The 12,339-nt window shown below is 50.3% G+C and overlaps 1 protein-coding gene across 3 annotated transcripts in view; it reads left to right on the forward strand.

Moving 5' to 3' along the window:
* Window positions 1-12,339, forward strand: part of LOC134022563 (spectrin beta chain, non-erythrocytic 1) — a 62,715-nt gene that overhangs the window by 19,921 nt on the left and 30,455 nt on the right. For 2 of the 3 annotated variants that reach the window (XM_062464165.1, XM_062464166.1), the window contains exon 1: window positions 1,993-2,677. The exons of the other annotated variant lie outside the window; for it this stretch is intronic. In XM_062464165.1, coding sequence (XP_062320149.1) covers window positions 2,428-2,677 — 250 coding nt within the window. In that variant the 5' untranslated portion in view covers window positions 1,993-2,427. Of the gene's footprint in view, window positions 1-1,992; window positions 2,678-12,339 lie in introns of those variants that run through there. 3 annotated transcript variants of the gene reach the window in all.

The following is a 12,339-nucleotide window of genomic DNA, read 5'->3' on the forward strand; positions in this document are numbered from 1 at the left end:
GCTCGGTTCTATCTAAAGCTTTAATGAAGATTGTTGATGCTCATAATGGCTTGAGTTACTGTATGTGGAGTTAGGGTTATGTGAGTGGATCCCATGTTAGTATTCTGGGAGAGAAGAGGGGTAGTTGTTGAACTGGATGAATGGTGTGTTTGAGGGGGAACAGGCCAGGCCTGGAGGGGGATAATCACAAGGAGCCCTCGTGATTTCTGACCCAACCACACAGGAAATTTGAGTGCTCGGATTGGGTTGTTTTTTTCAACTTGTTCGGTCGAAGCAGTATGTCTTTATTATACCAAGTTACCTCCTTACCTCAATGCAGTTCCAACTATATTTCACTTCACACCTGATGCAGTTAAAAGAAACACACCAACACACACACACACACATAATTCAATCAACGTTTCATCCACACTTTTGACCCTACAGATGTTCTTAAGTATTTCGTCCTGAGATGGCAATAACATCAGATTGCAAATGCACACATTTTCCTCACTTGCCTAGCCTTCTCTGCACAGTACATTCCTCATGCTCATCTCACTCCAACATACTCCGGCTGTACTTTCGGTATGCATCATTTGTACATCGCTTTGGATAAAAGCGTCTGCTAAATACACATTTGCACATGCGCACGCATACACACTCAACTAACCTGTACAGCTCATTGACCTTTACATTTAGTTATTTAGCAGACACTCTTATCCAGAGCGACTTACAGTAAGTACAGGGACATTCTCCCCGAGGCAAGTAGGGTGAAGTGCCTTGCCCAAGGACACAACGTCCTCATGCATTGTCCTTGCCACCCACAGAAGTCCAAATCCTCCTCGCTCTGTCAAACCTGAAAGTGTGTGTGTGTGTGTGGGGTTACATTAGCCTACCAGCCTTGTAAAAACAAGTTTGTGTGTTTAGATAAGTTACAGTATAAATACATGAGCTGAAGTAATGGGTCGACCGCAGGAGATGGCGGGACAGATCCTTACCCCTTTATCCTTCCAAAGCCATACCTTCCACTTAGAGCCAGGGGAGAAATCCCATACCATGAAATGCGTGGAATCTGACCAAGACCAGCCTTGGAATATTGTCAAAACGGGCAAATAGCTTTCTACAGGTTTTGTTTTCATGGATGAGCGTCTTGTTTTTTTTGTTTGGATTAGGTCCAGGAACTGTACAGTGTTCCACATCCACTACTATATCCACTGTTGTAGAACGAAACTCTGTTTAATAGAACAGAGTCATTGTACTGTTAATGGAAGTGTAAGGATGATGAATGTGTTAAACTGGCTTCCAGACTGGAGGGAAAGGGTTTGGAGTGGAAAAGTGTGATGGGAGGACGAGATTAGAGAAGTGCGGGAAGCGGCTTCACCAAATGTATCGAGTTGGCGCTTTGAAAGTAAAGTAATGTTGTCCTCCGAAGAGGGGAAGTGGATTTGGGGTGAAGTAGAAGGCCCTGGGCCGACTGGGCGTGGGATATAGTGAGCCAGTCTCTCTCTCCTACTCCCCTCTTTATTAGCTCCTAATTCCTCCAGCTTTGTCTGCCTCTTCAAAAGCCAGGGCATTTTTGTGAGGCCCACACTCTGCTGTGAAGCTGGAGAGCAGAGGGGGGTGTCAGAGGGGGGTGTGCGACACTAAACTCGGAGGATGTGCAGGCAGGAGACAGGCAGGAAGTCAGTTTCTAGAAAATGTCTGTCTACGCCTCAGTAAAATATGCAGGGGATGTTTTGTCTCCTGAATATAATAAATTATTTGGGAATGAGGACGTTTTTAGCCAAGTCCCCCCCCGTTCTTCCGTTTGATTTGGTACAGCCCACTGCTCCTCCCTCCCCTCTGCCTCTCGCTCCCGCCTACTCTGCCCCTTATGGTAATGAGGCTGTGACATCACCAGGGAACACAAGGGCTCTGATAGGCCAGTGGGTGAATTCCAAGCTGCAGGCCCCTCCCCCTCCTGTTTGAGGACTGTGAAAGGTGTGCAGTGTTTGAGAGTCGCGCCGCACATTGCCTGAGGACAGAGTCCAGCGTGCTTTCACTCTCTCTCCTCCTCCTCCTCTCTCCTCCTCTCCCTCTTTGGCTCTGTCACACTCTCTCTATCCGTGGCTTTTCCCTACTCCGGAGCGTGTGGCTTTCTCTTTCTCCCCCCGTGCGTCGGAGAGACGTGTGTGAGGATGGCGGAGTAGTGAAGGAGAGGAGGACAGACTTGAGGCTGAGAGAAGCATGATGCTGTTGTGACTGCTGAGCCAGCGATTCTCTGTACTGACTACTGCTGCATCAAGAAAGAGGACACCCAGGAGAGGACCCCCCCCCTCCCACTCCCTGCTCCCTCTACCCAGCCACAGGACCTCATAGCTGGGCAGAGGACTACCTAAATCCCCCTTTTGGTCCACCTCCCCTCTGGAGACCCATCGCTTTTGAAGCTTTAGCTCTTCCACTGGACTGATGGAGCTGCAGAGGGCGACTAGCATGCCTGGGCCTCTGTCCCCCGGCCCCCTCTCCCCGGGGTCCCATTCCCCCAGGCCCCTGTCCCCCTCCCCTGGCCTCGGGGCCTCCCAGGACCCCAGCCCTGGACGAGGCTCCAGCCCTCTGCGCAGCCCCAGCCACAGCCCTCTCCCTGGCCCAGCACCGGGCTACAGCGCTCAGGCCGCCTTCAACTACAACCAGCTGGAGGGACGCTTTAAGCAGCTGCAAGGTAAGGCAGGAGAGATCAGGAGGCAGGCTTTGTTTATGTGCGTTGCTATGCCAGTCGGCTAACGCTAGCTAGCTTGAAAGAAAAATAGAGAATTGGTACGCTCTTGAACACCAGGACCTAGCCAGATCAGATAGTAGAGGTTGTGTAGGCGGGGAACAGTCTTCTCCAAAGTGTGGGTCCAGCTGGCTCAATATGGCTTCCCGCATCTCTAGAGATTGTGAGGGCTCAGTATTCCCTGGGGGGGGGGGGGGGGGGGGGGGGGTACAGCCATTTTACATGTAGTTAAATGGCTGTCAGGGGCGGTGGGGGATTGTCTGCTAAATGTAATTTGTTGTTGTATGAACTTGTGTTAGCATGCCTGAAGGCGGGTGGAGGGTATTCCCCCTCTTGCATTGTGACTGCAGAGGGCTTTAACACCCTGCTAAACAAGAGGGGGGGGGGGGGGGGGACAGAGAGAAAGAGCGGGGATCCTCGTGAAGCAATGACAGACGTGCTCCAGCAGCTTATGAAATATTGATGAGGTGCAGGAGGGGGGAGGAGGGAGGGAAGAGGAGGGAGGGGACGGGGGCAGGAGGGCAGGAGAACAGCCAGGCTGGTAAAACGATACCTACTCTTAGGGAGATGAGGAGAAGAAAGAGTCAGGAAGAGATGGAGAGACAGCTTAAATATGCGCTCCTTGCCCCACAGCAGAACAGAACAGGGCAGCTCACTCACATTGCTAATCCCCCCCCTCCATGCTCCTCCCTGTGTATGGTTTCCCCCTCAAACCACAAAAACACCATGGCCAGAGCTGATTGGCTGGCCCGGGACAACAATGGCAGACTAGCATCAGAGAGGAGAGGGAAGGAAAGAGGAGAGTCAGGGAGGAGGGAGGGAGAAGGAGACGAGTTAAGAGAGAGGGGAGGAGGGGTGTGGCAGGGGTACCCAGCGTTGCCTCTGCGGAGGACAAGCTCTGGGGACCCAACTGCCATTGTGTTGAGCACTTTGTCAAGCTGTAAACGCTTTAGCAGTAAACCCAGCAGTGGGTGTGAAAGTCTTGCTGTATTGTGAGCGCCTACAGGCATGGAATGCTGCAGTCTGGATCGACTGACCGTTCTTAGTTTGTTGTATGCCAAAGAGTGGGTGTTTTTCGCAAGAAAGTGCCTGTGTTGCGAATGCCCTGGCAATACAAGAGATTTGAGAGTGAGTGAGTGAGAGAGTGAGAGAGAGAGAGACACTGGGAGAGTTGGTCTGTTGTCGGGTGGAGAAGTGCCACATTGCCCTGTTTTACACGCACACTACAGGATGAAAGAGGGCTTTGAGGGAGCACGCTCCACTGAGCATGCTCAGAAGAACAGGGGGTGGGGACATCTGAGCTGCTGTTTGGGAACGTGCTCAGTCCGCTACCCCCCCCCCCCCCCCCAAAGTGTTAGCTTAACACCGTTGAGTGCTTATGTAGGTCCTTGCTCATGAGATGGGACCTATATGCATGCTCCAAGGTGTTAAATCCACACGTTAAAAGGTTCTCCTCGTCCTGCTCTCTGTCTCCGTGTGTTCCTGTGTGAGAACACCTGATAGGAGAGCCGCAGGTGCAGAAGAGATGAATACAAGACTTGTTGTGTCAAAGGAACCATCTGTCTGCAGCCACTTCATACCAACATGGCCGGGTTGAGAAATGGACACATGTCATCCTCGAACTTACATTACATTTAGTCATTTAGCAGACGCTCTTATCCAGATCGACTTACAGTAAGTACAGGGACATTCCAAGTAGCAAGTAGGGTGAAGTGCCTTGCCCAAGGACACAACGTCAGTTGGCATGACCGGGAATCGAACTGGCAACCTTCGGATTACTGGCCCGATTCCCTCACCGCTCAGCCAACAGACTCCCCGAACTGAAAGTGAAACCGTTAAAACCTGCTCGACATGTTTCCCCTCTCTCTCTCCCCCCCACCCCCGAGGGAGTCCCCTCTCCTCTCACAAACACACACACACGTCAGTGAAATGCTGATGGCCGATACAAGGTTGTGCTCAGTTGACTGAGCATTGTGGCTTTGGGTTCTATTCCCACTGGGATTGTGTTTTAGTACAATCAATTGTAATCACTGCAGTGTAAGTGGCCGCGGATGACTGTGCCTGCTGAAGGCTTTTGTGTGGTCTCCTCTGTGAGGGCCTGCTGGCTGGAAGGCCTGTCCTGGAAGGCTTGTTGTGTTGTGTGCGAAAAATACCAGGAGCTCACCAGAGGAACTGGAGCACAAGGCAAGGGGTAAGGCAGAGGCCAGATGTGCAAGGAAGGGTGTGCCACACACACACACACACCATGTGGGCTTGTACACATATACTTCGGCTCGGTTGATGGACAGTGTTTGCTTGCTCAGACGTATCCATGACTGACAGGGCAGCGAGCGTAGAAGATAGGGGGGGGGGGGGGGGGGGCATCATCTGCGGAGCCGCCTCGGGAGTCAGCCCGGTGTGAGAGAGTATGACGGAGGCAGGCGGGGCAGGAACGCCGAGGTTGCAGCCTCACCATGCATGCTCCTCATTGTGGCGTCTCCCCGACTCTTTTTCATTAGCACACTGGTGTCATTGTTGCGACCCGGACACACCTCCATCACCCATGATTCCTGAGGTGCCTCTGTCACAGGCCAGCAAGGCCGCCGGTTTCCTGCTGCCTGCCCTGCCCTGACTGGCTGCCGCTGCGGTGACATCACAGCGGCGAGTCTGGCCGGGCTGGTGGAGGCGAGAGGGGTTCTGACCCCCAGAGGTCATGGGTTGTAAATCATCTCCAATCCTGAGGCTGTGGGAGGTTTGGGATGGGAGTAATACACGTCCGATCCCTTCACCTACCTTCTCTGTGGGGCTCAGCAGGCAGACCAAGGCTTTGTTTAAGTCGTTGGGTTTACATCCGGTCGTACCCTGGATACTGTGCAGTTACTGTACGCTACAGCGGGTTGAATTGGAGGCAAAAACCAGTGATTGATAGTGTACAGAACTAGAGGAAGGGGTGAGAGAGGAAGGAAGAGGATGTCTTTATCAAGCAGCCAGTCATGGCTGTGTTCCCATGGCACCATGCAAACAGTGACACAGTGGGAGAGGGTTAGGTTGAGATGGCATGGATACACCAAGCTAGCAGAGGGGTGAGAATGAGATGCAGGATTCAATATTCCTCTTGTTTTTGAAAGTTTTTTCAAAAAGTTTTTTTTTTTTCTTCTTTTTTTTTTTTTTGCCTCAATGAGAATGAAATAAAAAAAACGAAACAGCCTGTCCCAGAGTTCCACCCCCCACAGTGATGGAGTGATAGATCTGTCTATCATGAACTAACAGGATACACGTTTCCACCCCCTGCTCAGATTCATGTAGGACCATGGTTCAGGCACATCAGGATACTCTCCAGTCACATGGGGTTGAAAACCCCAATGCTCTGATGCCGTCAGTGTGCTCCTGTGACCGGCCTATCAGAGGACAGAAGCAGAGCCAGTCAGACCACAGTCACAAATGGCTGATAGGAAACCAGGGTGGATAATCTGAGAAAAATAAAGGCCATGTGGATGGGTGCACACAAGTCAAGTGTGTGTATTTTCAGAAAAGAAAGTATTACATCTCCACTTGCCATTGATGCTTCGGGTGTGTGTGTGTGTGAGTGTGTGTGTGTGAGGGCCATGGTGCACCTGTATGGGTAGTACCATGGTACCGCTTGTAAAAATGGGGCGTAGCTTGACCTGGACCAGAGGAATGTTGAGGTGTGTGCATGTTTCTGTCGCTTGTGTTTTATGATACGCGTGTGTGTGTGTGTGTGTGTGTGTAACATAGATGTCTGCAAAAGGATCGGCATCTCTCTAGTTAGATAACTTCTATTGTTCAATGTGGTCGTGATAACAGTATGCTATCAGAACTCGGCGTAGCTTAGAGACAACCCAACATTCTCTCTTTATCTCTCTCTCATTCTCTTTCTATGTCTCTCTCTCTTATTCTCTATCTTTTACAAGCGCACACACACACCTGGCATAATACCAGCCTGGAAAGACTGACTGACAGGACTGGCCCAATGTTACTGTTACCAGCTAGTTTTAGAGTGTTTTGGGTGCCTTCTGTCTAAATGTCACCCTCCTCACATGAGTGTTATTAAGCCACGTTGAGTCCGTCTTGTCCCAGAGCGTTCCAGCATATCTCCTAGCCGGGGCCAGGCCTTGGTCTCATGCTCCAGAGGGTTTCCAGATTGAGGGGCTGCTTGTGTCAAGGCCAGTGCTGCACCCAGGCCAAGTGCCTACCAGGCTGAGTGCCTACCACCCTCAGCCCTCCGGCCGCCGGCCGACTCAATGGTCCTCTGTTCCTCTCCTGGCCCAAACTCAGACGCGCTGATTGGATAGTCCATTCCAGAATAGAGAGGAGAGCCTCTGTCTGAGTCCATACAGAAAGTGACAGCTTCCACTCACGGTGGGGAACCTGGAGACACACACACACACACACACAGAACAGAGGACGTATCCAAGCGTAATCATCTCCTGACCAGCGTAGTGACTTCTGTTCCAAAATGTTCTGAATGAGGGTGCATGGAGTCGGTCTGTGACTGCCTGAGAACACTGAGATGACAGACTTTCATTCATCTCCTCTGCAGACAGGAATCAGCCCAGGCAGCATAGTAATGTAAGCCTGTCTCATTGGTTGTTCCCTGTGAGATGGTATCAGCATTGTGTGCTGTAATTGGTGGTTGAATACCCTTGTTGGGTTTCAGTATGTTCGTGAGTGGTTGTTCAGTGGGAGTCCCTATATCTAGTTTGAAACATCAATAATAGGCTTGATGTTAGTTGTATGTCAGTGTCTCGATGTGTTCATGTTGATAGTTGTAGGTCCAGTGTGACTCAGCACTATCTGAAGTGCTGGTCTGTTATAGCTTGTTAGAAGAACAAACAGTCTCCGTCCCTTCCGTGATAAAGGTCAGCCCCACCAATCAGCTTGAAGTTTGACTCCCCTGGGCCACTACAAGTGACCAATCAAGGGCGACCTGAACACAAGAGGCACATCCTTCAACTGACGGGAACTCTGGCAGAAGAGTGTTAAAAAAGGCATCGTTGAAGTAGACACGTGACTCACTCAATACTTAGTTGCAGCGCACAATATTCAGACTTGTTGTAAGACTTGACGTTGTAGCATGTTGCTCACGTCAGCTTCAGTGCTGTGAGGATATAACAATCGGTGTTGCCGCCGTATATAGCGTAGATCTCTTTTCGCGGTGCGTGTAGGCGTCGGTGCTGGCGAGGAAGGACCGCCATGGCAACGGGGCTGTAAGACTCCACATTCCATCCAGGAGATGTGTGGGAGCAGGGCCAGGCGCAGAGCTGGGGCCCGGATGTGTGGAGGGAACGTGTGCTGGGGGAGGTTAGACGATCCGCAGCTCTGTCAGGGCTGGTCTTCATAACAGTCACGAGAGAGCGAGCAGAGCAGCAGGGCTGACCGGAGGGGCCGTAGAGCTCTCCTCGCTGTCCGACTGACGCTCTGCGTGTGTGTGTGGAGTAGTATGCTACGTTGGTGTTCGTGTGTGTGTGTGTGAAAGTATGCGCGTGTGTGCTTTGCGTGTTTCATCAGGGCTCTTTCGAAGGAAAAAAATTACTTTTTAAGAGAAGTTTGCCACCCAATCTCTCCTCTGCCCCACCCTCTCCTCCTCCTTCTCTCCCCCACCCCTCCCCCATCTCACTTGTCTCTTATTGAAGACAGATGTTTGACATAATGAGGGTTTCTCTCCGCAGGGCTGTGGGTTCTCCAGGCCTCAACAGCAGCACCTACTGCACCCAGCTTCTCAGACCCCTGGACTTGGGAGTGCTGACAGGAGATCAGATGGATATCAAATGTTAGCAGTGCATCCAGTTGTTTGTTTTTTCCCCCTAAGGAAGGCAGTATAGCGTGTTTTCCCTCAAGTCTAAAAGGTTGACTCTTTTGGTATTGTACAATTTTTTGGGGTGTGAAATCGACAGAACGGACAATAACTAATATGAGTCACACCACAACAAGCAACTCTGAAAAGTGGTTATGTCGTAGTTTAGGTGTTGCTAGAGTAAAAACCGTCTGTATTGCACTAACTTTGTTAGTCTAGTTAATTCTAAACAGGGAAGTCTCTCAGGTCTGAGGGAGTTCTAGACCTTTCCTCAGGAACTTCTCTCTAAAGACTAAAGGCTCTTGTCCACAGCTACAGTCAATGTGTTTGTTTTACAAATTCTTCCTCATCCCTAAAGCAACACAGGGAATGATTAGCATGTGGCTCTGCTCCCCTCTCTGTCTTCTCCTCACCCTCCCCACACTCACCTCCTCTGTGCTTTGAGACCTCTTATCTGCCCCCCCACCCCCATGTCCGTTTCCCCCTCTCTCTCTTTCTCCTTACTCTCCTAACCATGTCTTGCTGTCCATTCTTCTCCTCCCCCTCTCGCCCCCCTCCCAATCCCATATGACTAATGTGGTTTAGCCCGTTCCCTTACACTTTAGCCCCCCCCACCCCCCCGCCCCCGCCTTCCTCCTTCCATATGACTCTGAGACTCCTTCAGGCTTTCAGCCTGGATCTGAAACATTAAACTATATCAGTCACATTCCGGGTATTTCCGGAACACAGCCCCGGTTCCGAATGATCCGTGTGATTCAGAGTGGGGGAACGGTACATATTAAAATGGTTGTGTGGCTGTTCAAATATTTGCATTCTTGTTCAGAGCTTAAACGAGGTGGAGGAAGCTCTCAAAGGTAATTCATTGCTTGTGATATTTATCGTCGGATTGAGAATTGCTATGCATTCCCCATAAGTAGGATCACGGTTTCTCAGTGTGAAACAACCTGTTTTTACAACAACAAGACTTCCCAGATCTCTCCTTCTCCATCCTTCCTACAGTAGCTAGTCGTCTCTGGGCGAGAGTAACCCGACATCCTATAGAGACTGTCTAACCCCGACCCTTAATCACACAAGTGCTATTGACCACACACTCTCCTATAGTCCTCTACGGTACGTAGCCCCTGACAGAACCATGGTCACGTGCGAACCGCAGAGATGATTAAACATTACATGGCGTTTTGAAGAGATTACACCGAACACACGCCATGCACTCTCTCTCGTATGTTCTCTGTGGTCCAGCTGGATGGAGTAATAAAGCAGCATGAATCATATTTCTCCTCAGAGGAGAAGGGAGACGGCTGTAGCTATGTGTGCCTCAGCAGTAATAAGAACAGTGAGGGAGATGTGTGGCTCCAGCAGCCGAGAAAATAACCTTCGAGGCAAATAACCTCCCTTTCTGAGCTTGGCTCTGTCACGGTTGATTGGTGGGTGTTTTCACACTGTTGTTGGCTAATTTAGGGCCTTGTTGGGTTGCCTCGCTCCACACAATGAAGTGTGTGTGTGTGGTGCGCAGGTCGGCTTGCGGGCACCTGTCAGAAAGGCCCCCCAGTGACATTGTTAGTGTGAAGTGGCAGCCCAGTCCTTCAGCTTGGTGCCCTGGCTGGTGTTGGGTGATCTCCATTAACAAGGTTGTAGATGGGAAAATTAAAGATGCATTTGTGTAATGCTGTGGCGTACATTACAAGAGTATTGTGTGCGTGTGAAAGCCAAACAATTTGGGAGGCAGGCTGACTCTCCAGGGTGTGTGGTTGTTCTCTGGGCTGGGAGGCAGCAGAGCACATCTGTGGGCTCTGCCGGCACAGCACAAAAAAGGTGTCGTTTCTCTGAGAGAGGTGTGTGTTTGTGACACACGTGACTTGAGACGAGCATGTAATTGTTCCACCTTAATCATGCAGCTCAAATCCTTTAGACATTTGCCCTCTTAGTCAGAGCAGTGATTTGGTGACAGTTGACCGGTCATCTCCAGCCTCCTGTCTCCCCTCGACCCCACACCCTGGGCGTGGCCTTTTGCTCAGCCACAGTGACATCAGCCACAGGCCTCCTTGGCCAGATCCACACCCCATCTCAATGTCTCATCATATTGCTATGTTTATTCTGGCGCCCTGTCATTGTGTGTGTGTGTGTGTGTGTGTGTGTGTTTGTGTGATAAATGAATTATCTCAAGGAGAGTGTCCCAGTTCCCTATGCAGGCCAGGTTGAGTTATAATTAAACTGCAGTTTGCTAACGAGGGTTTGGGGTATGTAGAGCCAGGGTGCTGTGGTGCTAACATCAGCCTGTTAGCCTGCTCTGGTTGATGACAAAGATGATGCAGCCATCTATCCCACCCTCTCTCCATCCCCTCAGCGCCACATCTTTTTATCTCTCTTGATTCCCCATTTCCTCCTGCTGATAGGCCATACGATACATCCCCTTCTTTCAAGATGAACTATGCTGCCGAAGTGCTTTTTCCCCCTCAGTCTCCCTTCATCCCTGTCTCCATTCAGGAAGCTGTCACAGGTCTCCATATGTGTCCTCCCGTCCTCCTGCCTCCAGTCGTTTTAACAGTCGTTCCAGTATGAGGATACGACACGATTTCACAGCTTCTTGCGTCACTATCCAGTCCAGGGCATGAAGCGGGACCATCTGGCATTGCTGCACGCTGTTGGAGAACAGTGCTGTTGTGTTTGGCAGCTCTGGTCTGTAAATCAAACATGAAGTGACAGTGTGTATGTGCGCGTGGAGTCCAGGTAACTTGTGGTCTCCATGGTGATGTGTGTCCCCCCCCCCCCCCCCGCAGTTGCTCGCTGCAGAGAACGTGTTCAGGAGCACACAGTCAAGAGAGTGGTCACCTCGACAGAGGTGTGTGTCATACAGAATTCCTATAATGGTTTCCCCCTGAACTCTGTTATGAATTCCTCTATCCTACCATAGCCGAGTTGTCTTTCTTTTGGTGTTTGTGAGGGAGTGTGAGTGTGTGTCAGACAGACAGACAGAGACTGATACAGACAGAAAGAGAGACACACAGGGAGACACACACAGGGAGAGACACAGGCAGAGACACACAGGGAGAGACACACAGGCAGAGACAGAGAGAAAAAAAAACATAGACAGACAGAGTGGGATAAAGTTACAGTATCACATTGTCAGGACTGTACATTCCCTACTCGCTCTAGTTTCTCAGCTCTTGTGCAATGAAGCAACTATTAATCATTTGCGGTCTGCCAATTCATTTCCTTTTCAGTCACTATATGTGCCTGTGCCAAACTTAAGACACAACAACTGGAAATGATATTTGCCATTGAATGAAAATAGGTTGGTTTATTGTACTGACCAAATCTAAATCTGTAGCAAAAGCATTGCATAGAGTTTGTGTACGTGTGTAAAGAATATATTATCTACAATATGGATTCCGTGTTGAAAGTTATAAGTAACCCTGGACAGGACTTGTGACAGTGAAATGTAATGGTCTATTGTTTGTGGCTTATTATTTTTTGGCTAAATCTGTGTCCTGGACTCTTCCCAAGAGAGACCCAGATTAAAGGATGGGAGGGGCTAGTGTATGGCCACACCCAGTCTGGCCAGAGGCCCCCTTTGTTCCCTGGCTTGAGGTCAAGGTCGTCCACAGATGTGCCCGTCTGTCTGGGTGGGTTAGTATTGACCTGGTGAGGACCCCATTGATCTGCTTCTCTGTCTGTCCTTGCTTTAACTGAAACTGTTCTCCCCCTGTCTCTTACACACACACACACACACACACACACACACACCCCTCTACTCCATCTCTAGATCACACACACACACACACACCTCTACTCCATCTCTAGATCACACACACAT

The sequence above is a fragment of the Osmerus eperlanus genome, chromosome 6, assembly GCF_963692335.1.
Source record: "Osmerus eperlanus chromosome 6, fOsmEpe2.1, whole genome shotgun sequence".
NCBI classification, from domain to species: Eukaryota; Metazoa; Chordata; class Actinopteri; order Osmeriformes; family Osmeridae; genus Osmerus; species Osmerus eperlanus.